General features: G+C 37.3%; 4 protein-coding genes across 4 annotated transcripts; 1 reads left to right on the top strand and 3 right to left on the bottom strand.

Annotated features, from left to right (window-relative positions):
- Positions 1-716: 716 nt before the first annotated feature.
- On the top strand, positions 717-8,377 carry LOC113505447 (zinc finger protein 260-like). The gene is made up of 8 exons (XM_026888137.1): positions 717-1,510; positions 2,936-3,083; positions 3,513-3,671; positions 4,327-4,488; positions 4,950-5,444; positions 6,496-6,704; positions 7,157-7,266; positions 7,715-8,377. Exons 1-8 carry the CDS (start codon positions 1,355-1,357, stop codon positions 7,977-7,979), a joined length of 1,704 nt encoding a protein of 567 aa, XP_026743938.1. The 5' UTR covers positions 717-1,354; the 3' UTR covers positions 7,980-8,377.
- Positions 8,378-11,104: 2,727 nt separating this feature from the next.
- LOC113505721 lies at positions 11,105-11,968 on the bottom strand. The gene has a single exon (XM_026888531.1). The coding sequence runs from the start codon at positions 11,966-11,968 to the stop codon at positions 11,105-11,107; it is 864 nt and encodes a 287-aa protein (XP_026744332.1).
- A 2,128-nt stretch (positions 11,969-14,096) lies between these two features.
- LOC113505456 lies at positions 14,097-16,965 on the bottom strand. Its single transcript, XM_026888149.1, has 3 exons — positions 16,799-16,965; positions 15,563-15,746; positions 14,097-14,640 (listed from the first exon to the last, which is right to left on the bottom strand). The coding sequence occupies exons 1-3, from the start codon at positions 16,881-16,883 to the stop codon at positions 14,421-14,423; spliced, it is 489 nt and encodes a 162-aa protein (XP_026743950.1). The 5' UTR covers positions 16,884-16,965; the 3' UTR covers positions 14,097-14,420.
- A 1,092-nt stretch (positions 16,966-18,057) lies between these two features.
- Positions 18,058-21,329, bottom strand: LOC113505457. The gene is made up of 3 exons (XM_026888150.1): positions 21,084-21,329; positions 19,849-20,035; positions 18,058-19,240 (listed from the first exon to the last, which is right to left on the bottom strand). The coding sequence occupies exons 1-3, from the start codon at positions 21,163-21,165 to the stop codon at positions 19,030-19,032; spliced, it is 480 nt and encodes a 159-aa protein (XP_026743951.1). The 5' UTR covers positions 21,166-21,329; the 3' UTR covers positions 18,058-19,029.
- Positions 21,330-22,213: the final 884 nt, after the last annotated feature.

The raw sequence follows: 22,213 nt of genomic DNA, 5'->3' as shown, positions 1-22,213 counted from the left end.
TCACGCTGCGACTAATAAGAGCGAAGATACAATGGAAAATGTGAAAGAAAAACAGGGCACGTATATGTAAATCATAACTTATCTCTTCTACCCACGGGGACGAAGTCGCGGGCAACAGCTAGTCTAATATAAAAAGCTGAAGAGTTTGTTTGTTTGTTCGCGCTAATCTCAGGAACTACTATTTCAAATTGAAAAATAATACGTTGAACAGGCCAGTCATTGAGGAAGGTTTAAGGCTACATACCATCACGCTGCGACTACTAGGAGCGAAGATACAATGGAAAATGTGGAAAAAACAGGGAAAATTATTCATCTTCGAGGGCTTCCGTTCAAAAATTCCTAACCACGCGGACGAAGTCGCGGGCAACAGCTAGTATTTGTATAATTATTTATTTCTTGAGCAAGAGTTACATAACATTTGATCAATACAAAGTGGTCGTTTTTTTAAAATATTGTAGAGGTCGGCGCGTGGCATGGTAGTTCGTCATTATGACTTTGATAATATAATCAATTTCGGTTGCTCGTCATTTGGTTACATAAAAAACTCCTTTCTTACGCTTCGCCTGTTTTGTTTATAGCTTTGCATTTTGGATGTAAATATCCTCAAATTCACTTCGTCTACCATTTTTTTTTTTACTGTTGCACAATGTCCTATCTGAGAGTATATTAAAAGTAAATTTTGTTATTTATTTGTAAATATGCAAATACGTGAAATATAGCAATAAATATATTATGAAATATAATTGATTATGTTGTTAAATTTCTTAATTACCTATCAGACTTTACTTTTGGCAATTGTCAACCTAGGCTGGCCGGCCACCATTAGCGAAGCCGTTCTATGTTGCCGTCGGCTTTCAGTCTTATAGTCGATGTTGTAGAAGAAGATACAATTATGAAAGTATTTTATAACAGTGTTTTGCTATCTACTCTTGCGAAGAGTCTCCTCCCAAGGTGCACCAAAAAGATCGTCCTACTGCTGGCATTCATTTTGTCTCGTAAATTGAAAAGTATAATTTGAACTGGAACTTCTATAATTATAACGAGTTAGCTAAAGAATTGTTTATTCTATTTACATTATTTTATGATAGGTATTTATTTTCGAAAGTACCAGTGCGTTTAGTTATCAACTTGTTAAAAAAAAGTTACTTTGACATTAAACTGCAACAGAGGGCAACACTGCCAAAATATCTGTCAAAATCTAGCCACAGTCGATGTGTTTGTAATTATTTATAAACGAGAATTTGTTGTGAAAAAATCTGTAGCAACCGTAAATAATCACATAAAATTATCTTTAAAATGTGACCGATAGACTTATCTAAGTAAAATACATTTCTAGTTACGCTTATTATTAAAAATGAGTACACAGAAAAGCAAAGGGCCTTTAATTGATCCTGGTCTGTGTAGATGCTGCGGAAATATTAAGAAATGTCGTGTTTTGAATTTCGAATATGAAAGTTTTGGACAAAAAGAGGTTTATTCAGAAATGATTATGGACAGTTTCGGGTTATTGGTAAGTAATTTTTGTTTTTGAAGTAGAGAGGTTCGATATGCGAGTGTAAACATTAATTAGATTATTCGTTAATTTTGTTTTTCTTTTTACTGATTAATGGTACACTTGATAGCTTTAGGAAGGATAAAAGGCATGGATATGATAAGGAAGTCAGTTCTTGATCTATAGCCTGTGTGAATCTTGTCTTTCTACTTTTAAAGTTTATTCTCTGTATGCATTGAAAAAAATACTTCATTGGATTGATACTTAAAAAAATTAAACTATCTTCGTGAGTATTTTTGTCTAAAAACTCAGTTTATCAAATCAATTGTGATTGAAAACAAATGTAAAACAACAATGAAGATTGCCAAAGCAATTAAACCACTGAAAAATATCATTTCTTTATTTGATTTAATATTGTGTTTGTATAAAAAGACACCAAAATTTGTATACCTTTTTAAATACATACACAATTGGAGTAAATGTTTTATAAAATTATTAGTTTATCATAAGTTAAAAGTTTTTAGTTTTAAGAGCGCTAATTACACCAACAAACTGTTTAACAGTTTGGAGAGCTTTGATTTTTTTTGTAAAATTTGTGTTTTTTTGATAAATAAATAAAGATTAAATAAATAAGTGTTGCTTAAAGAAGGACCAATAAGAGTTTAGACTAGGTCCTGGGAAAATTTGATATTTCTATGCAGAAAGCCATGGCAGTGGTATATTTGGTAATCTGTATTTTTGTTTTACTTCAAATTTATTTTTTTAACTGAATCTTAGGTCGGTATCTGTATGAGGTGTTGGAGTTCCAAAAAAATAAATTTCTATAAATATTTTATTGATGAAAAAAATTATAAGTGCCATTTATTAGAATGTGTACCCCACCTCCTACACTCTGTCCCTAAGATGACCAACTAACTGAATTTTTAGAAAAAAAAAACACAGAACCTTTTTAAAAACCTTAACAGATAGTAGGAGTATAGAACTAGAATTTCTAAGTAAAGTCCTTTGCAAATTGAAACATCATAATCTTTTTAGAGACAGTCATAAGAAATAGTTAATTAGTTTATTATTAGAATATTCTTTATGCTCAACAGCAAAAGATTTTGTTTACAAAAATGTTAAAAAAAATACGCACCAGTTTCAAGGTGTCGCTAGCTCTGAGGTCCCGGGTTCGATCCCCGGTCGAGTCAATGTAAAAATTCTTATTTCTACATTGTCTCGGGTCTGGGTGTTTGTGGTACCTTCGTTGTATCTGAATTCCATAACACAAGTGCTTTAGCAACTTACTTTGGGTTCAGAACAATGTATGTGATGTTGTCCGCATTTATTATTATCATACTATTCATGCCAGTCTCTCATTATGTGTCAGGTTTCAATTATTTCATCATAATAATATAATTTGTATCTAAATGTAAATATTATCCGCCATAAATTTACTAACAGTTATCACATCTCGACGGACCGATCTCGGAGAGACTAGTGTGCGCCACCTGCGTCACTCGGATACGCGATGCCATCAGCTTCCGAAGACAAGTGCTGACATGTGAGGAGTCCTTCCTGAAGATGAAGATATTTGATGCCAACTGTGATGGTGAGTTATTATAATACTAGCTGCTGCCCGCGTGCCCCGAAAATGATCCCACGTGAACAAAAAATCGGGATAAAAACTATCCTATGTGTTAATCCCGGTTATAAACTATCTGTGTACTAAGTTTCGTCTAAATTCGTTCAGTGGTTTTAGCGTGAAAGAACATCCATAAATACATGCGTTTTTATACACTCACTTTTCTTGTTCTCTTGTTGTTTCGGTTGGATTTTTTGCTACTCAATTTTGAATCACTTCCCGATACGCTAGCAGGCTGAAATTTTCATGGTCGCTTCAGACCCAATGACAATGCAATTTACTGCTATTTACACGACTGAACCGATTTTGACAAAAAAAATACGGCAGTGACATTAAAAAACGTTGGTCTGTAGATTTTTAAATCTATTAATGTTCAAATTACCTTCAAAATTTCAGACTCGACAGAAACTCAACTAGATGATGTTCAAATGGAATGCCTGCCGAAGATCGAAGTGGAAATCATAAAGAATGAGCCGTTAGACACCAGCGCTGACGGCGAGGAGGACCAAACAGATGGGATAGACGACACTGCAGATGCCCTCGCCGACGCACCAGGTATCAAATAATAATAATAATTCTTTATTTACGTAAAATGTAGCTACATAGAGTTGGTCGGTGTCAATTAGTGCCTTGCTTTGTCCTTTCGAGACGTGCAAATCGTCATCGGCCTAGCCTTTTCCCAACTGGGGGTCGGCTTCCAGTCTAACCGGATTCAGCTAAGTACCAGTGTTTTACAAGGAGCGACTGCCTATCTGACCTCCTCAACCCAGTTACCTGGGCAACACGATACTCTTCGGTTAGACTGGTTGTCAGACTTTCAAGCTTCTACTACCTGTAACGATTGTCAAAAATGTATGAATTATAGCTGGGACCCACAATTTAACGTCATATTCAACTGCAATATGTTGATCGATCACGGGTTAAGCTAAGTTGATGCAGTCGGTTCGTAGGTGGGTGACCATTCATGTCATAACGAGCTCCTATTTTTTTCGTAAATTAAACATCTTTGACAGTCGTTACGGGTAGTTAGAAGCTAGAAAGTCTGAAAACCAGTCTAAACTGAGGGTTATCACGTAAATGTTTACGACTATTTATTCATTTAACGTGAAATAACTGTTATTTGGTAACTTAAAAATGTCATCAAGATTGGCTCAGCAGTTTTAATTTGTAGTCGCATTTTCTAGAATAAAGTTTCATGAATTCATTTCAGACTATGATAACAAAGTAGAAGACATGGACCAAGACTCAAACGACGATCTCCCGCTAAAACACATAACGGAAGCTAAAACAAAACAACCGCCCATAGACGAGGAACAATTGAAACCGGAAATACGTGTCTCTACACCAGTACCGCCAGTCATAGTCAAAAAGAGTGAGTTTTTATTAATTATATAATAACTAAGTATCATTAATTACTATTAGTTTCGATTCGACAGTTGGTCTAGCGGTCAGTGGCCCTCACTGCTATACCAGAGGTCGTGGGTTCGATCCCTACCCAGGACAAATGTTCATTGCTTGTGTTTGAGTGTAATTTATCTATAATATGTGTCTATTTTTCGACTGCACCGATATCGGGTTCGATCTCCGCGTATGACAAGCATTTATGTGATCCACGAATGCTTGTCCTGAGTCTGGGTGTCTTTGTGCATGTGACTTGATTGTTTGAGAAACCACTGCGATACAAGGATTAAATTCTTTAACGCTTCTTTAGAAAACCATTAACTTTATAAGTATGGTAATCTAGTACTTGTAATACTTACAAGCTTTGCTTACTTTCAGCAAGTGAATAAACCTTGCAAAATCAATAAACTATCATAAGCTCCTTTGTTCCAGAACTCCCGATGTCGAAAGTACAACAGCTGATAAGAGAAAGAGACCCAACATATATGACAGAGACAAACATACTGACAATAGTCGAATACTCCTTCGTTTGCCCCTTCAAGTGTCGACACAACCACCTCCTCTGCTACTACTGTGGCCAATCCTTCTCTGACCCAGCATTACTAAGAGATCACACGCTAAGGGCACACCATCCAAAAAAATTCAAAATCACCGAACACAAAAACATGATAAAAATTGATTTAACGAGAATCGATTGTCGATTATGCGGAACAAAAATCGATAATTTAGACGATTTTAAAAGGCACGTCACTAGCGAACATAAAAAGAAGTATTATTTCGATTTTAAGGACTCGGTGTTGCCGTTTCGTTTGACTAGGGATGAGTCGAAGTGCGCAATTTGTGATGTCATATTCCCTTATTTTCATGCTTTAAATAAACATATGAATGTACATTTTAGTAATTATGTTTGTGAGACTTGTGGACTGGGTGAGTATCATTTTATTATAGCTATATTAAAACCGAACGGTATAGGTCACCATACCAAACCCGTAGGACAAGCATTTGTGTGATCCACGAATGCTTGTCCTGAGTCTGGGTGTCTTTGTGCATGTGACTTGAATGTTTGTCTAACGACCCGCGATACAAGGATTAAATTTCTTATGCTACTGGCTAACGTCAATGCTCATTAAAGCCAATAATAATAGAGTTATTTTTTTATTTATCGCCACTTGAGCTATTGCCTAACGTTAAGCGGCAATGTTGTCAAATTATCTCGTTAAGTTGTGGCTTTACCTACGGATAAGGTCCATAATCGCGATAATTATAAACAATACTCTTTAGTGTGGCCCAAACATTAATGCTTTAGTTGATTTTCCCACGTTTCTATACACTCCCTTTCTTGTTTGTTTGTCGTTCCGGTTGGATTTTTGTAACTCAATTTTGGGGCACTTCTCTATAAGCTAGCAAGCTGAAATTTTCAGGGTAGCTTCGAATCCGATGACAATGCAATTTTCAACTATAAAACAGCTGTACCGATTTTGATTGTATTTGAATGAAACATTTTAGTATTTCTTATGACGTCCGTGGTCGAGTGGCGTACGCACCGGTTGCAAGGTGTCGCTAGCTCTGAGGTCCCGAGTCCGATCCCCGGTTGGGGCAATGTTATAATTCACATTTCTCGATTTTCTCGGGACTAGGTGTTTATGGTACCTTCGTTGTATCTGAATTCCATAACACAAGTGCTGTGTGTATGTGTTATCCGCATTTTTTTATTAATTATTAAAGAAACCAAAAACGTTCTCTCGGGTCTAGGTGTTTATGGTACCTTCGTTGTATCTGAATTCCATAACACAAGTGCTTTAGCAACTTACTTTGTGGTCAGAACAATGTATGTGATGTCGTCCGCATTTTATTTTTTTAATTATTAAAGAAACCAAAAACGTTCTATTTTTAGCCTTTGTACCAACAGCCCAAAACTAAACTCGCAGACAAAATCTACTACTTCATATACACGCTGACACATTTTCTCCCCATCTAGGTTTCGTAGATAAGGGTCGTTTTGTCATGCACCAACAGCGTCACGAGGCCGGCGACTTCCCCTGCCCTGACTGCGGCAAGGTCTTCAAAGCGCTTTACAACCGGGACCTGCATATAGACAGGGTGCATCGTAAGCGGGGCAGGGTCTACTGCCCCAAGTGTGATGTCAAACTCATGTCGTACCCGCAGAAGTTGAAGCATCTGGTCGAGGTGAGTGGGGGTAACCGACTGCGGTTGAAAGAGGGGTGTTATTACTTTAAGTATGACTTGTTGTCGGACTTTCTATGACATAGATGGTCACGGGTCACCGGTCACCCATCCACGGATTAACGGCGCCAAGTGCGTCATCTAAAATAAGGCTAAATATGTAGTCCTAATTCATTTTAACTCCAAGAAAACAAATGTAGCTACTATTTTTTTTTCTTCTTCATCGACTCCGAAATCCACCTCAGGCAGAAACGTCGGTAAAAACTAGTCTTATTAAAGAAGAACCGACTAGATTGGTCCCATCTGGAATCCTTAATCATTAGTCACTACGTCAGGGCCTCATTTTAATCCAATAATTGTCATTCATTGTAAATAGCAGAATCGGGGCCCAGCTCGCTCGAGTAAACCGTCGTATCATCATAAGAAGTTAATCAAAACTTATATCTCATTCACAGGTACACGGTGAAGAACCATTAAGTTTCCCGTGCGACATGTGTGACAAAATATTCGAAACGCGACGGACTTTCACTATACACAAACGGAAAGATCATCTCAAGGATTATAGGTAAGAATAATTACTTTTAATAGATTAAAGTACCGTAAAACGGGGTGAATAGAAAATAGTTTTTTTGAAGGGGTCGAAATGCTTGAGAATTTTATATAATATTTATATTTTGTCTTGTTTTTGTTTATTACCTCAGTATTTCGGGTAATTCTTGTTAATTCTTTGTATTCAATTGTTATTCTTCTTTTTCGTTTGCCTTAAGAAATAAGAAATTTTATGTGCTAGAAACATGGTATGTTGTTACAAAGATGGTACAGTTGGTAGTGTTTCATTTGAAGTCCGTTTTATGTTTTTTGCTATTCCAAAAAACGGTATAGGGTCTTAGCTTCCCGTGGAAAAGTTATTTTGGCCGCTCTTAGTTCTGTCTAATTTATAACTTCCTAAAAAAAGTTGATTGTCTGTCATTATTATTAAAGGCAACACGATATCATAATATTAATAATTTCAGGTACGAATGCCAATGCTGCGGCCAAAAGTTCTTCACACGTTTCGCTCTTAACAACCACATGCCAACACACACCGGCGAAAGAAACTTCAAATGTAAAGTCTGCGAGAAGTGCTACCCGCGCCTGAAAACTCTGAAAGACCATATGCGAATACACACGAACGATAGACGATATAGGTGCCATGTGTGTGGACAGGCCTTTATACAGAACTGCAGTCTAAAAGGGCATATGAAGAGCCAACATCCGGAATATGAAATGCGGATGTAGGATGTGAAGGGCGGATGTCGAAATCCGTGTTTAGAAACATGTTGCTTAAATCCGGAATATGAAATACGGATGTAGGATGTGAAACGCGGATGTTAAGATCCGAAATTTGAAACATGTTGCCTATAAATCATGAATATGAAGTACGGGTGTAGGTTATGGAGGGTGGATGTTAAGATCCGTGTTCGGAAATATTACAGTATCAACAAATTGCACACAACGCCATCTAGTCTCAAACTAAGCAAAGCTTGTATTATGAGTACTAGACAACTGATAAACATAAGAACTACATACATAATATCTATGTGATGTAGGCAAATCAAACCGAGACATAAAAAAAATGACCGTAGAAATTGGCACGAGAAAGGGGAGGCCTATGCCCAGCAGTGGGAGGACTAAAGGCTGAGGATGATGATGATACAAAAAATAATCGTGCATTTTACAAAAACATTTGTTGTGGGTGGGAATCGAACCCACGACCTCCGGTACAGCAAACAGGCCACTAGACCAACAGACCAGTCAATAATGGATGAGGAAGATTTTTTTATATTGGAAATAGAAAGAAAGGAGAATATCTGAGAATTTATAGAAATATGTAATTTTATGAAAAATACTGTAAAAAGATAAGTATACTCATTTTTTACACAATAATGATTATTTCGTTATTTAATTAAGATTATTTATTAAAATATTAATTGAATTAATATCGTCGTTGTTTTATTTGTAAGTTACTTAGCCTACCCCGCAGAAATGAAATGAAATCTATACTTCTATACTAATATATAAAGCTGAAGAGTTTGTTTGTTTGTTTGAACGCGCTAATCTCAGGAACTACTGGTTCAAATTAAAAAAATCTTTTTGTGTTGAATAGACCATTCATCGAGGAAGGCTATAGGCTATATAACGTCACGCTGCGACTAATAGGAGTGAAGATACAATAGAAAAAACGGGAAAAATTATTCATCTTCGAGGGCTTCCGTTCAAAAATTCCTAATTTATATCTTCTAACCACGCGGACGAAGTCGCGGGCAACAACTAGTAGTATAATATTCTTCATATTTGAATACTATACATTAATATTATGAAATTCAAATAAAGCTCGCTGAAACCAAAAAATACACAATATTGGTTGGGATAGGGATAAAGATATATGGAAGTTTTTTGGGATGAAATGAAATGAATTGCATCACCCAAAAATGGAAATGTACGAAAACGACCAAGAAAATAAAAGTTTATTTTTATTGCACAAACAAAGATAAAAATAAACAAAAACAGAAATATACGAATAAAATCTACAAATTAAAACATTTAAAAAGTACAATAAAATACATAAAACCTTAAATAAAATGTTCGATAAAGGGCGCCATTATAATTTAGCTTAATTATAATAAATCTTTGATTTGGTTTGAGATCAAGTACCTAGTAGGTTATATATATTAATATTATTTTTAGCACCATATTTGCATCGATTCAAACATAAATTAACTCAATAAATAAAAATAATATAATGTTTTACCTGAAAACAAAACAGTTATTATATACGTAACCTTATTCTAGACCTATACAGTGAGACAGCATCTTTCCGGATCTGACGTCACGACCTCTCTTGTTTCCCCCTCCCGCTCGGCTCCGCCCGGCCGGGGGAGGGGGCGACGAGCTTGCCCGAACACTCAGGCGCGCTCTTCACATTGTATCTCACTTCCGGTGGATCAGGTATGAGTCCACCAGGCAGGATTAAAAATATAGGTCTAGAATAAGGTTACGTATATAATAACTGTTTTATTTTCAGGTAAAACATTATATTATACACTATGAACCGTTATTCTAGACCTATACAGTGAGATGTGTTTATTATCGCCTGGTGGCAAGCTAAGTATATGCCAATGTGTGAAAAATAAATAACTTAGGTATCTAAATAATTTGGTTCAATATAAGTACCTAGGAGTATCTATATTAAACAAAATGTATAATTATGTAAAGAAAAAGATGTTTATTTTAATCAACCAAAACAAATAGGTACTATAGTAATAAGAACTTACACCTACATAAGTCTTGATATTCACTCATGATTAGCTTTAAATCATAGATTAAATAAATCATTTTAACTTAATATAACAATGTCGTTTTGAACTGAAATTACATTAATTAGTAGGTAGGTAATCATATATTATTTAGAATCTACACGGCTTCAAATGTCAGAGATAAATTGTTACAACTTTGCGATGTGTTAATTTCAGCTGAATAGAACCGTGCAAATATATTGGGGACACGCCAGTTCCCTTTTGCCATGATTTCGTCAATATTGTGGCACTCAAGCCAATTAAGAGATGCTGCGGCACTTCGAGTACTACCAGGAGTAGCCTTTATTCCTGCCTCCTTAAGAATAGTTTTAACCCAACCCCCAATCACTGTTCGAGAGGCTGGCCTGACTCTGCCACGAGTTGATATGAATAAATGATTAATGTCATTGTTAATTCTACGTGATGAAGATGTTTCTATCAACTTACGTATCCACCACACAGGGCATATGGATTTATCTGTATGTGTGTGCAATTTCCATGATGACTGTCTGTGTGTATAGCTATCTGTCTTTGAGCCAAATGCTGGGTGTAGAATAATATGATTAGAATTGTCTTCAAAATGAGCACTATCAACCCGTAACAGTGTCAGGTCATGGACTCTACGACTAGAAGCGAGTAGCAAAATCAGTGCTGTGCGACGAGACACTTGGAATAAACTTGCATGAGGCGGCTGGTTACAGCTGAGCCATTCTACCACAATACGTGGATCCCAAATGAAAGAATTTCTAGGTTTGGAATCAACATTAGCAAGTGAAATAGCTTTTAACATTCTCTGAACGATAGGATCACTGCTTATGATTCGTCCGTTAGGACAAGCCAAAGTGACAATTGTTGATTTATAAACTAAAATAGTTTTGTAAGACAGTTTAAGAGTTAAGTGCAAGTATGCTAGGTACTTAGCGACTTGGGCACCAGATGGATTTGTATGGTTGAAATTATTATCAGTACACCATTTTAACCATTTTTTCCAAATAGCAGCATACATTTTCTTCGTAGAGGGTCGCCAGCTAGAATTAAATAGGTCTATTTCGTTTTGAGACCAATTAGTTAATTCGGCACACCACCCTTCACTAGCCATGCCTCTAGATACATCTGGTCCACGTGAACCGGAGGCAGATATGTCCGTGTATCTAGTAACTGCTGCTGAAGATTGAATATGGGTAATGGAGCGCTCACCGCTCTCCTCTTCAGGTCCGGCCGCCAAAACACTTTGGACCAGCGCGGTACTATTAGGATGTAGCGACCCTTGCACAGGTTGAGGTGTGACAGAATTCGTGGAATTAGGTGTGGTGGCGGGAATACCCATGCTCGACGGTATGACCACCTTCTGCTGAAGGCGTCGTGAAACTCTGCGTTCGAGTCTTTGCAATCTCGTGAGACGTAGCGAGCAAGCACGTGCGCGGTTTTCGAGGCGAACAAGTCGATTTCGGGCATTCCGAACTTGCGAAATACCTCTTGACATGCTTCTTCCGTTAAGGTCCACTCCCCGGGTAATTTGAGCCTTGACAGCATGTCCGCGTCTGTGTTTACCTGACCGGGCAGGTACTGAGAGACCAGGTGAATCTTGTTCTCGTCCGCAATCTCGAATAACATGCACGTTAGCCGATAGAGGTTCTGTGATCGGAGACCCCCCTCGTTCCGCATGTAACTCACCACACTCTTGTTGTCTGATTGGACTAGCACGGTTGAATGACGTAGCGATTGCTGACGATTGGTTAAGGCTTGTATAACTGCCCACATTTCCTTTAAATTGCTGTGCCATTTCTTCTGTTCCGGGGACCATAATCCGTTCAGAGAAGCGTCGTCTACTATGGCACCCCAGCCTCTGGCAGATGCGTCTGTCGTTACATAGTGTGAGACAGGATCTGGATGTATCGCTGTTCCGGTTGATAGAGCTCGTAACCACCACATTAAGGTCGTGGACACTTCCGACTCGAGTGGGTGTTTTACGTATGCTTGGTGCTTTGGAAGCCGATTGCAAGCTACTTGTAATGGGCGGCAATGAAGCCGACCTCTGGGTACAACGAAGGCTGCAAAGTTTAGCATGCCTAGCAAGCATTGAGCATCGTGCAAACTCCATTGATTTACCTGTAGTATGTGGCGTATCATATTGGAGATTTTGCCAACCTTTTCCTCGGGCAAATATTTGGAATTCAGGGCGAGATTCCATTTTATGCCGAGGTAGTCTACGGCTTTGGTAGGGATTAATGTGGATTTTTGGTAGTTGATCATCCACCCCAAAGTTGTTAGGACCCTTATAGCTTCCGCAGCATGGTCCATCAGGGTTAATCGATCTTGGTTCACGATCAAATAATCGTCCAAATAAACGATTACTCGCATGCCCCTCCCGCGCAGCACGTCTGCTACCCAATTCGTCCCTGTCGCAAATGCCTTGGGTGCCGATGACAGCCCGAATGGCAAACAAGTGATCTGAAGGAGCTCCGGGCTCGACTTCTTTTCTGTTGCGTATAATACTCGCAGAAATGGGTAATGACTGCAGCCGATCGCTAGATGAAAATAGGCCTGGGAAAGGTCTATTTTGATCGCCCAGTCGTTCGGTTGCAAGAAATCCGGCACACGGTACATATTTATTAGATGAAACTTTGTTTGCATTATATAGCGATTTAGATTTTTTAAATTGAATATCGGGCGATTGCTGGTATCTGACTTTTGTACTAAAAACATCGGACAGACATAACTTGGAGATGGATCTATTTGAATCAAGATTTTTTGTTGTTTCAAAATCTCGATCTATTCTGACATCAATAAGCTTGTTGGAGTTCGAAAATGTGTTAATAAGTCTGGACTTTGAAGTGGGGGTATTTTTAAAAAAGGAATTCGGTAACCAGATATCATTTTTATTATGTTTTCTGGAGCACCGTAATTCTGCCAAATTTGAATGTAATTTTTTAACCGCCCGCCATAAAACAAAGTTTCTTGAGAATAGTCACTTACGATATCGATCGGATTTACGATTGTCGGAGGACCGTTTTTTGTCATTCTGCCTTGTGCCGAATTTATTGTTACCCGACATTCTGCCTCTACTTTTGGGGGGCGCTTGAAAGCTCGTGGATGGCTGGGGATCTAACCCAGAATTGTTACCGAGAAATGGCTTACGTGGTCGCTTAGCTGGCAGGCCATCCTGTCTATTCCGCATAGACATGGCATGAGGCTCTTCCGCAGAGCGTTTCTGGGCAGAGAACAACTTACTTGTACCACCAGCCCTTTGTAAAAAGGCGGTTAATTCCTGTGGATTAAAAAGGTTATTTTGTGTTGGAGGGATTTTTTGCAAGTCCTCCTTTACATATTTATCTTTGACACCCGACAAAATGCCGGGGCGGAGCTGTTAGACGACGACGAGGACGACGAAGAAGATGCCTGCGGTGACGCAGCGGGAGGCGGGCGACTCCCATCACCCTCGGCAGGCACTTTCGTGGATTTTTCCATTACGCAAACAAAATGCGCCTCAACACGTGCACTTTAAACACTTACCGATATTTTAAAATAAAGTTTTTCCACGAAAAAATGTAGGTATTTTTATTTAAAGCAATAATAATTTTACACTAAACAGCAGCGCTGTTGCCCGCACTAGAAGAGGTGTGATCGCACCGAAAAACGATGCCAATGTGAAGAGCGCGCCTGAGTGTTCGGGCAAGCTCGTCGCCCCCTCCCCCGGCCGGGCGGAGCCGAGCGGGAGGGGGAAACAAGAGAGGTCGTGACGTCAGATCCGGAAAGATGCTGTCTCACTGTATAGGTCTAGAATAACGGTTCATAGTGTATAATTATCTTTATTGAGTGCATTTCATTTAGTTTTTAAACAGATGATTTTTTATAGGTGCGGCCATTTTGTAATATTTTTTAAATGGCGACAGGTTTTTTTTACTTGTTTCTGAGCATAATTTTGCTGCAACTCGGCAATATATTAATGGCGTTTTTATCTGTTAAAACTATGGTGTATAAAATGTCATATAAGGCCATTTAACATGTTTTTATCGTGTTAATATATTTTAATCAGAGGAATTTCATTGATTTGGTTTTAATTAATTCCTCTGATAAATATAGGTATTATTTGACGATTACGATAAATCGGCCGGCATTTTATTTGCTTGAAATAAACTTTCGATTAGACCAAAAATAGTTTAAAAATAAAGGGCAACCGACATCAGTGTTAAGCAACAAAAGCGAAGCGAAAGAGAGCGATTTCGCTGTCAAAAATGAAAACTTTTCAAATGTAATTCATTTTATAGCGCATAATGACAGGTGAAAATATTACATTTTTAACATCGAAATCGTTGCTGCATAGTTCCTTTAACGCATACTATTGGCTAAATCATCGATAAAACGCAAAAGCATTAAGAATAGTTTAATTATTAGCCTTTTGCCTTCTCTTTTTATTAACCTTCTTTTCCACCTTCGTCGTAACTGGATTATCGGGTTTCCTAAACCGCAGATCATGGACAAGTGGTATTTGTCCAAGATGGTCATACCTTGGACCTTGGAAGAAATGTCTTCGAATGTCCGTCTTGTTAGTAACAGTGTCTTGAGGTCTATAATATACTAAATTATTATAGAAGTGGAGGTCTCTGGAATTGTAAAGATATTTTTTTTATAATAGTGAAGTCGTAGTTTTATAAGTTGAGTACTTACCTGTCTATGGTATGAGGGTTAAGCATCCCTACTAATAATATAAATTCAGAAGGAACTCTGTCTGTGTGTTACGCTTTCACGTCTAAACCACTGAACTGATTTTAATGAAATTTGGTACAGAGATAGAGTTGACCTTGAGAATGAACATGGAAGTTCTCTTGGAAACGCGATATAACCGACCTAGACGCGGGCGAAGCCGCGGGCGAAAAGCTAGTTTGATGATAAAGCTCAATGTATGTTTAGAGACTACAGAGAGCGAGCAGGTGTAAATAAAAAACTAGAGTACTGAGGGAAGAAGGGACTATTTGCCGACTACTTGTTGTTTTTGTGACGTCAAAAAGTGCTACTCCATTACCTTACTTACTATATAAATATTCTTATGATAGAAGCCCTATAGTATCCAGTTTAATTGTCCGAAAAGGTTACCGTGACCCAAGAGAGACTGTCCGAAAAGGTAAGGTCCGTAGCCTAGGTACAGAAAGTGCAAAGGAAGGAACATGGAAGGATTTAGTTAGTAAAACCCTGACACTTCAATCCGCTCAATCCAGGAGAGCACATTTGATGTGTATGAAGGATTGCAACGCATTGCCATACACCGACACAAAAACGCGGATGACGTAGCGCGGCGGTTCAGATTTAGTCAGTAAGAATCTGACACTACCCATTTCCTCCCCCGACGGAGCGGGTGTCCATGAGGATTTCCTTCAAAAAAAAGTAACATTTGATAATTCTCTTTTAAAAAAAAGATCCGGTAGCGCTGGAGAACGTATGTCCAGTCCATAGGCCTATGTCCAGCAATGGACAGCTATAGGCTGAGATGATGATGATGATGATGAAAAAAAGGTGCCCTAGACTTACGAATTCAAAGGGAACAAGAAAGGCTCTCGTTTGGTCGTGAAAACCTTGGCGAGATATTCTTTCCAGCGACAGTATAGCATGTTGTTGGTGCGCAGAGAGCCGTGATGGAAGCGTTGGTAATCATCGATCTTCATCTCATATAGCGGCAGGATCTCGGTGTCTAGAGTCATTTGATGTAGTACTTCTGAAAATGTACGAATAGAAGGTATATCTTTATTCGTTAAAGATATCTGATGATAAAACTCTAATGGATGCCAAAGATTTCAAATTAACGTAAATATATTGATGGCATCTTGCTTTCAACTAGGTACGCGAACTTTTTTTGTTTTATTTTTAAACAAACTGAAAATGAATACATAGGTACTTACTTCTAAAAAACCTAAATAAATATTAGTAGATACTAATAGCTATTTATTTAAAATATTTTTTTAAGTTTGAAGGTGGCACCGATTACAGAGAAACTATGTGGTAACCGGCTGTCATGGTATAGGCATGTTATGCGGAGGAATGAAAATCATGTGGTAAGGAAGGCGTTAACCATGGATGTGGATGGATATAGGGGAAGAGGACGACCAAAGAAACGATGGATGGATTGTGTGAAAGACGATATGGCCGCCAAGAGTGTTTCTTGTGAGATGACGGCCGATAGGAAGGTATGGAAGAAGATGACATGTTGCGCCGACCCCAAATAAAATAATTGGGATAAGGACAGGGGAATGATGATTTTTTAAACATAGAACATGATGAGGAACATTAATTCTTTTTCTTTTATTTTTTTAGTACCTACTTGAGACTTAAAAATGAGATTTCTATTTTTTTATACATTTTCCGCATGAGCAAGCAAAGAAGGTGGCTGGCAGCGGATGGATGCGGGCTGCCCAGGACCGGGATGGTTGGCGCTCTTTGGGGGAGGCCTACGTTCAGCAGTGGACGGCGATAGGCTGAGATGATGATGATGATGATGAAGCAAAGCGCACATGTGATCGGTGCATTAATAGCAAAATGCACGGTAGCTTGACGGTAGCTGTGTAGTAGAACCTAGTAGACAACATGTGCACCTGTGCTAAGACTTTTACCTGTACTTTTAAATATAATACTTATAATTCCTACTGTGCTCTTTAAACCCCGAATATAGAGTACGAAAAAAATTTGCTATTCAGTAGGTACTGCTACTGCCTACAGCTCTTGTAGCATATTTTGTACTAATAAAGGTATTTGATTTGATTTGAAACATACCTTCTGTTATAGGAAAGTTAGGTCTTTCTTTCTTAAACTGTACGCATCCCGGGTATTCCGGCGCTTTATACTGACGCCCAGGCATTGTATTGGTAAAATTCACGTGAAACCACAATAAATAATCAAAAATTAGGTACAAAAAGTAAAAATCTTCAAAAATATACTAGCTTTTTATGACATTATGTTTTTTTTTTAAGTTATGCTGTGTTGTCTTCTTGTTCAGTTGAAAAAGCAGGTTACAATTTTTCCTCGAGAATTAAAGATTCCCATTCAATGATTTCTGGTAACTGCGGTTAGGTAACTGCGAAATAGTTTTCTCAATCTCTCATACACATAGACTAAACTTCATGAAGAATCTGCATGTTGATAAATGGTTAAATCTAGAATTTTGTTTTTGTTACAGATTGAAAATAACTCCACTCTAAGCGATTTGTCAATGCTCCAATTCTGCTATTTACAATGGCCGATGACTGAATGACAATTGGATTAAAATGGCACCACTCGTATTATTTTAAGCATTTTTCATCAGAATAATTTCAATTTCAGTTATTGGGCGAAACACTCACGGTCAATACACTTAATTTTTAATTATTGTGTTCGAAACATGCTGAGAATAGGAATAATTTCAAATTTAATCCGATTGCCATTCATTAATCGGGGCCCTGATATCGTCAACTCGGACTACAAATAACAACAATATGTAACAGACTAGTGAGTAGTGCTTGTAACGACAACGCGCGGGGGCAAGTGACGTGTCGTGTGTCGTCATCCGATATCGGCACGACATGTGAAAGACAGTCGACGACAACGCTGACTACACAGATTACTTTTTGGTTGACTACAACAACACAGTGTGAAAGCGTCTAGTAGTGATTATAGTTATAGTAATCCTCAAATGTGAAAACGCCCATTACTGAAGCCCTAAGGTCGCTTGCGTATAAAAAAGGGAATATTTGGCCCACTAGCGTCTTATTAACTGACAACGGCGTCTGAACTTTATAAAAACTTAGCAAATAGTCACTAAAATATTTAATCGTCTTAATAAAACCAATGAATACTTGTTTATATTTTTATTAAAAGTATTTCAATAAAATATTAATACCAAAGAATAAATTAATTCAAGACATATAAATAAAATTCAATCTAAGTTAAAATATCCTTCTCAAAGTTGTCAAAGCCTTAGAAAACAGAAATATAACAAATTATTAAAATATATTTTTACAAATTAAATACTATGCAAAAATACAAAGATGTACTAAAGTAAGTATAATTATTAGAAAATATAAATATTTATTAAAATTTGTTTGGAGAAAGCGAACACATTTCTCAACCGTTCCATTTCGTCGATACAATGTGATCGCTTTTCTCGTGTCGTTAAAATAAAAGGCTGACATTTCAATTAAATTTAGGATTCTCCTTAAACTTTATTTAATCCCTGAATACATAATTAATAAATACATCGTAAATATTTAAGAAAAGAAAAACATAAATTGCCAGATATTCAAACAAAAGTAAATGAACAGCAACTTGTCTTACAATCGCATATAAACTGGAACCAATATCGCTTTGTAAAACAATTTTTGCGAAAAAAACATTTTTGACAGTTCATCGGTTATGTTTTGTAACTTCAATAAGCTTCGTTTGCATATTCTGAAGCCATAATTAAATAATTAAGTTACTAAACGAAAAATAAAAATTACAATTTTGTGAACATTTTTAAAATAAATCGTATTCTCTATACTTATTACGTACAAAATGAATCTTAAAAATAAACAATGTTTTCAATATGGCTGAGACCTAAGAGTTAAATGACATATCATTTAACTTTTTAAAACAAATCACTCTGGTGCAATGCGAAAACAACACTTCATAAACGTTCACCCAGAAGAGTCATCGCTCAAGTGAATAATTACATAATTAAAAAAAAATGCGGACTAAACCTTGGCGTTCGCAGTTTATCTGTTCAATCTAAAACAGGTATGGCAGGCAGGTCGCTAACTCATCAAATCAAACCGCAAGTTTAAAGGTGATACGAATGCGTATTAACTGTGTTAATAGTTAAAACAGCGTACCCTTAAAAATCGCTTGAACTATTAACTGGACGTAACCTTTGCGGTTAAACACCAAAGAACAACTTTACATAATAGGACCCCTGAGCAAAAACATTTGAGAATAAGCCACTTATGTCAAACCGCGTTCCGTGGCACATTTTTCTACATGTTAAGCATGATCTAATGGCGGACCAAATGCTTTCTCCCGATTTTGAGAACTTCCCCATGCTTTGCTTCGATACTTTTACGTAAATGCATGTCGTCCGCTATTGGTATCTGTCCATACATATCCACGCCGGGTCCACAAGTAAGATGGCGACGAATATTCGGACGATTGGTAATCGTTTCATTAGGCTCGTATCTTACTTTGTGACAGTTGAAGTGTAGATTACTGAAATATAAAGATATAGATTGAATAGACGGGATAAAAATGTGCGAGTAGGACTTGCTGGAATAATCTTAATTGTATTGTAAATATTGGAAAAATCTGGGAATTATTCACTATATACATATATATATATATATATATATATATGTATTGTGTTCTGTGTCTGGGTGTAAATTATCTATAATATGTATCTATTTAGAACTATATAAGTATGTTTATCAGTTGTCTAGTACTCATAACACAAGCTCTGCTTAATTTGAGACTAGATGGCGTTGTGTGAATATTGTCCAACATTATACATTATACAGCCTGGAAACTAACAGCGGATTCTTAGTAGTCGGGTGTCGCTTTTTTTTGGGTACACGACCTTCGAATTTTAGGTATCTTTCAGAACTTAGAAATGGTTGGTATTAAGGCTACGAGCTAGATTATCAGTGATTGTAGCAAGTCTAGCGCTACACAGATTATCGTAGCAGAACGTAGACGTTTAAGTGGTAGAGGTAGACCCAAAACCGGATTTCAATGAGAAGAGGAAAAAATAATCATCATCCATTGAAGCAAATCTTGACTTTAAGTAATCGTTCAAGCACTTATAGTTAAAATAAACATACTCATAACTTGGAAATACGAAAGGAGTTTTAACTCTCCCTTCCAAACTGTTTATGAAAGCAGCCCAGCGACATCGAAGCAGATCGTTTCGAGCTAAAGAGTAATACTTGAATATTTTATACTCATACAGGTTCTGCTCAAACATTGGGATCACTCTCATCTGCGCTTGAGCTAACTCTAGCGCTTCATCTGAAAATAATGAAAGAAAAGTTATAAAAACACTAGCTGACCCAGCAAACATTGTTTTGCTGAATATTTTTTTTTGATGTATTTTCAATGCCACATCATTCAAACAATAAAAACAAACAATTACGTCCAAGTTTTTTTTTTGTGTTAGCAACCATTATCACTTAGGGGTATGAAAAATAGATGTTGGTAGATTCTCAGACCTACTGAACATGCATATAAAATTTGGTAAAAATCGCTCGAGCCGTTTCGGAGGAGTACGGTAACTAACATCGTGACACGGGAATTTCATATATTAGAAGATATCGACATACATACACGCAAACAGTCAAAATGAGAACCTCCTTTTTTAAAGTCGCTTAAAAAGTCTTAGGCAGTGCTTAATAACCTCCCGGAATATATGTACACGTTTTTTTTATTTCGTGTTTTTTTAATAAACGATTCCAGCACCAAGCAATTTAATCCTTGTGTAGCGTTATCAAATATTTGAATCATGTACCAGGCACCTGGACTCTCTGGGCCCCAATTCTGACATTTACAATGGCCAATAAATGAATGGAAATGGGATTCATTTGTTATTATTCTAAGCATTTTCCCAAAACAATAATTGGAAATCCAGGACGGGGCGGCACACTGACGGTCAGTACAATGAATTTCCAATTATTGTGTTGGCAAAATGCTGAAGAGAATAGGAATTTAAGTTTTTTATCAATTACCATTCATTCATCGGACATTGTAAATAGCAGAATCGGGGCAATAGGGGTCACGAGTTCGGTTCCCACAGAGGACAAATGTTTGTGTGACGAGCGCGATCATTTCTTCATTTCGAATTACAGCGCGCTGTAAATTGGAGCCCACGACAAGCTATTTATTTCAGTGGTAGGTATTTTCGATTTTTAATCATATTTAAACCAATTTTTAAACAGAAGGTGACACCAAGATTGTTTACCCTTTTTTAAAATGCCTAAAGGAATGGAGTGTGGTGTCGAAATCCATTGATATATGAATAAATATCAGCTGTTATTTTGAATTATCTGTTTGACGTTTGTACCTTGGCTCAAGTCATACTGATCAGCTGATTGTCTTTGTATATGCTCGCATTCAGGGAATGTGTGTCGCGGTAGTTTCTCCATAATTATTATTTGTTACTCCTACAGCAAGAAAGCAGAATCAAATTATTATTTTCAAAATATCAGCAACTTTTATCCTTTTACAATGACACAACGACACGTCTAATGTCTAGACATCTAGACTTCTATTTTTTAAAGCGCATGTTTTTAAACTGTCTATGTTTGACATTGGCGGGAAATAATTAAAATTATTTACAGGTAAAACTTCTTACACACAGCGCCATCTAGTCTCGAACTACGCAAAATTTATATTATGAGTCATCATGCATGGGCCTAGCCTTTTCAAAACTATGTTGGGGTCGGCTTCCAATCTAACCGGTTTCAGCTGAGTACCAGTGTTGTACAAGGAGCGACTGCCTATCTGACCTCCTCAACCCAGTTACCTGGGCAACACGACACCCCTTGGTTAGACTGGCTGTCAGACTTTCAAGCTTCTGACTACTGTCAAGATGTATGATACCAGAAAACTTACAAAGTTTTTTATATATTTCCAAATACATACACATTTTAGACAAATTAAGCTTGGCACAGAATAAATGGCCGTGCTTATCACTCTTTGCGAGAAGTATTTAATTATATAATACCTAAATATTGGATTTAAATGAACTGGGTTTGTGATCAAAATGACAGGCCTATTTGGCCTAGGGTTTAGTGGCCCTGACTTTTTCAAAGTGCGTGGGTTCTATTCATACCCAGGACTAATGTTTGTGTGATGAGCACGATCAATATTGTTCTGTGTCTCGGTGTAATTTATCTACATTATGTAGGTATTTATAAATATATACTGAGTTCTTATCCTGATCAATACTCAAATCTTTTCTATACTGAAGAGGCCAGTGCCTATTAGACAGACATTTATTATCATCATCATCGACAACCTTTATCTACGGTCCTGTGCCAGCCTCAGCCAGATTCGACCAGAGACCTTTGCTATGTTATCGAGCCATCTTGCTCCCGGGCAACCGACAAAAATCATAGGCTGGTGTAACTTTGCCTTCATTAACTTTTTTTACATATTAATTGCGGACAACATCACATACATTGTTCTGAT

The sequence above is a fragment of the Trichoplusia ni genome, chromosome 26 (genome assembly GCF_003590095.1).
Source record: "Trichoplusia ni isolate ovarian cell line Hi5 chromosome 26, tn1, whole genome shotgun sequence".
NCBI classification, from domain to species: Eukaryota; Metazoa; Arthropoda; class Insecta; order Lepidoptera; family Noctuidae; genus Trichoplusia; species Trichoplusia ni.
This window is presented reverse-complemented; position numbering and strand designations above follow the sequence as displayed.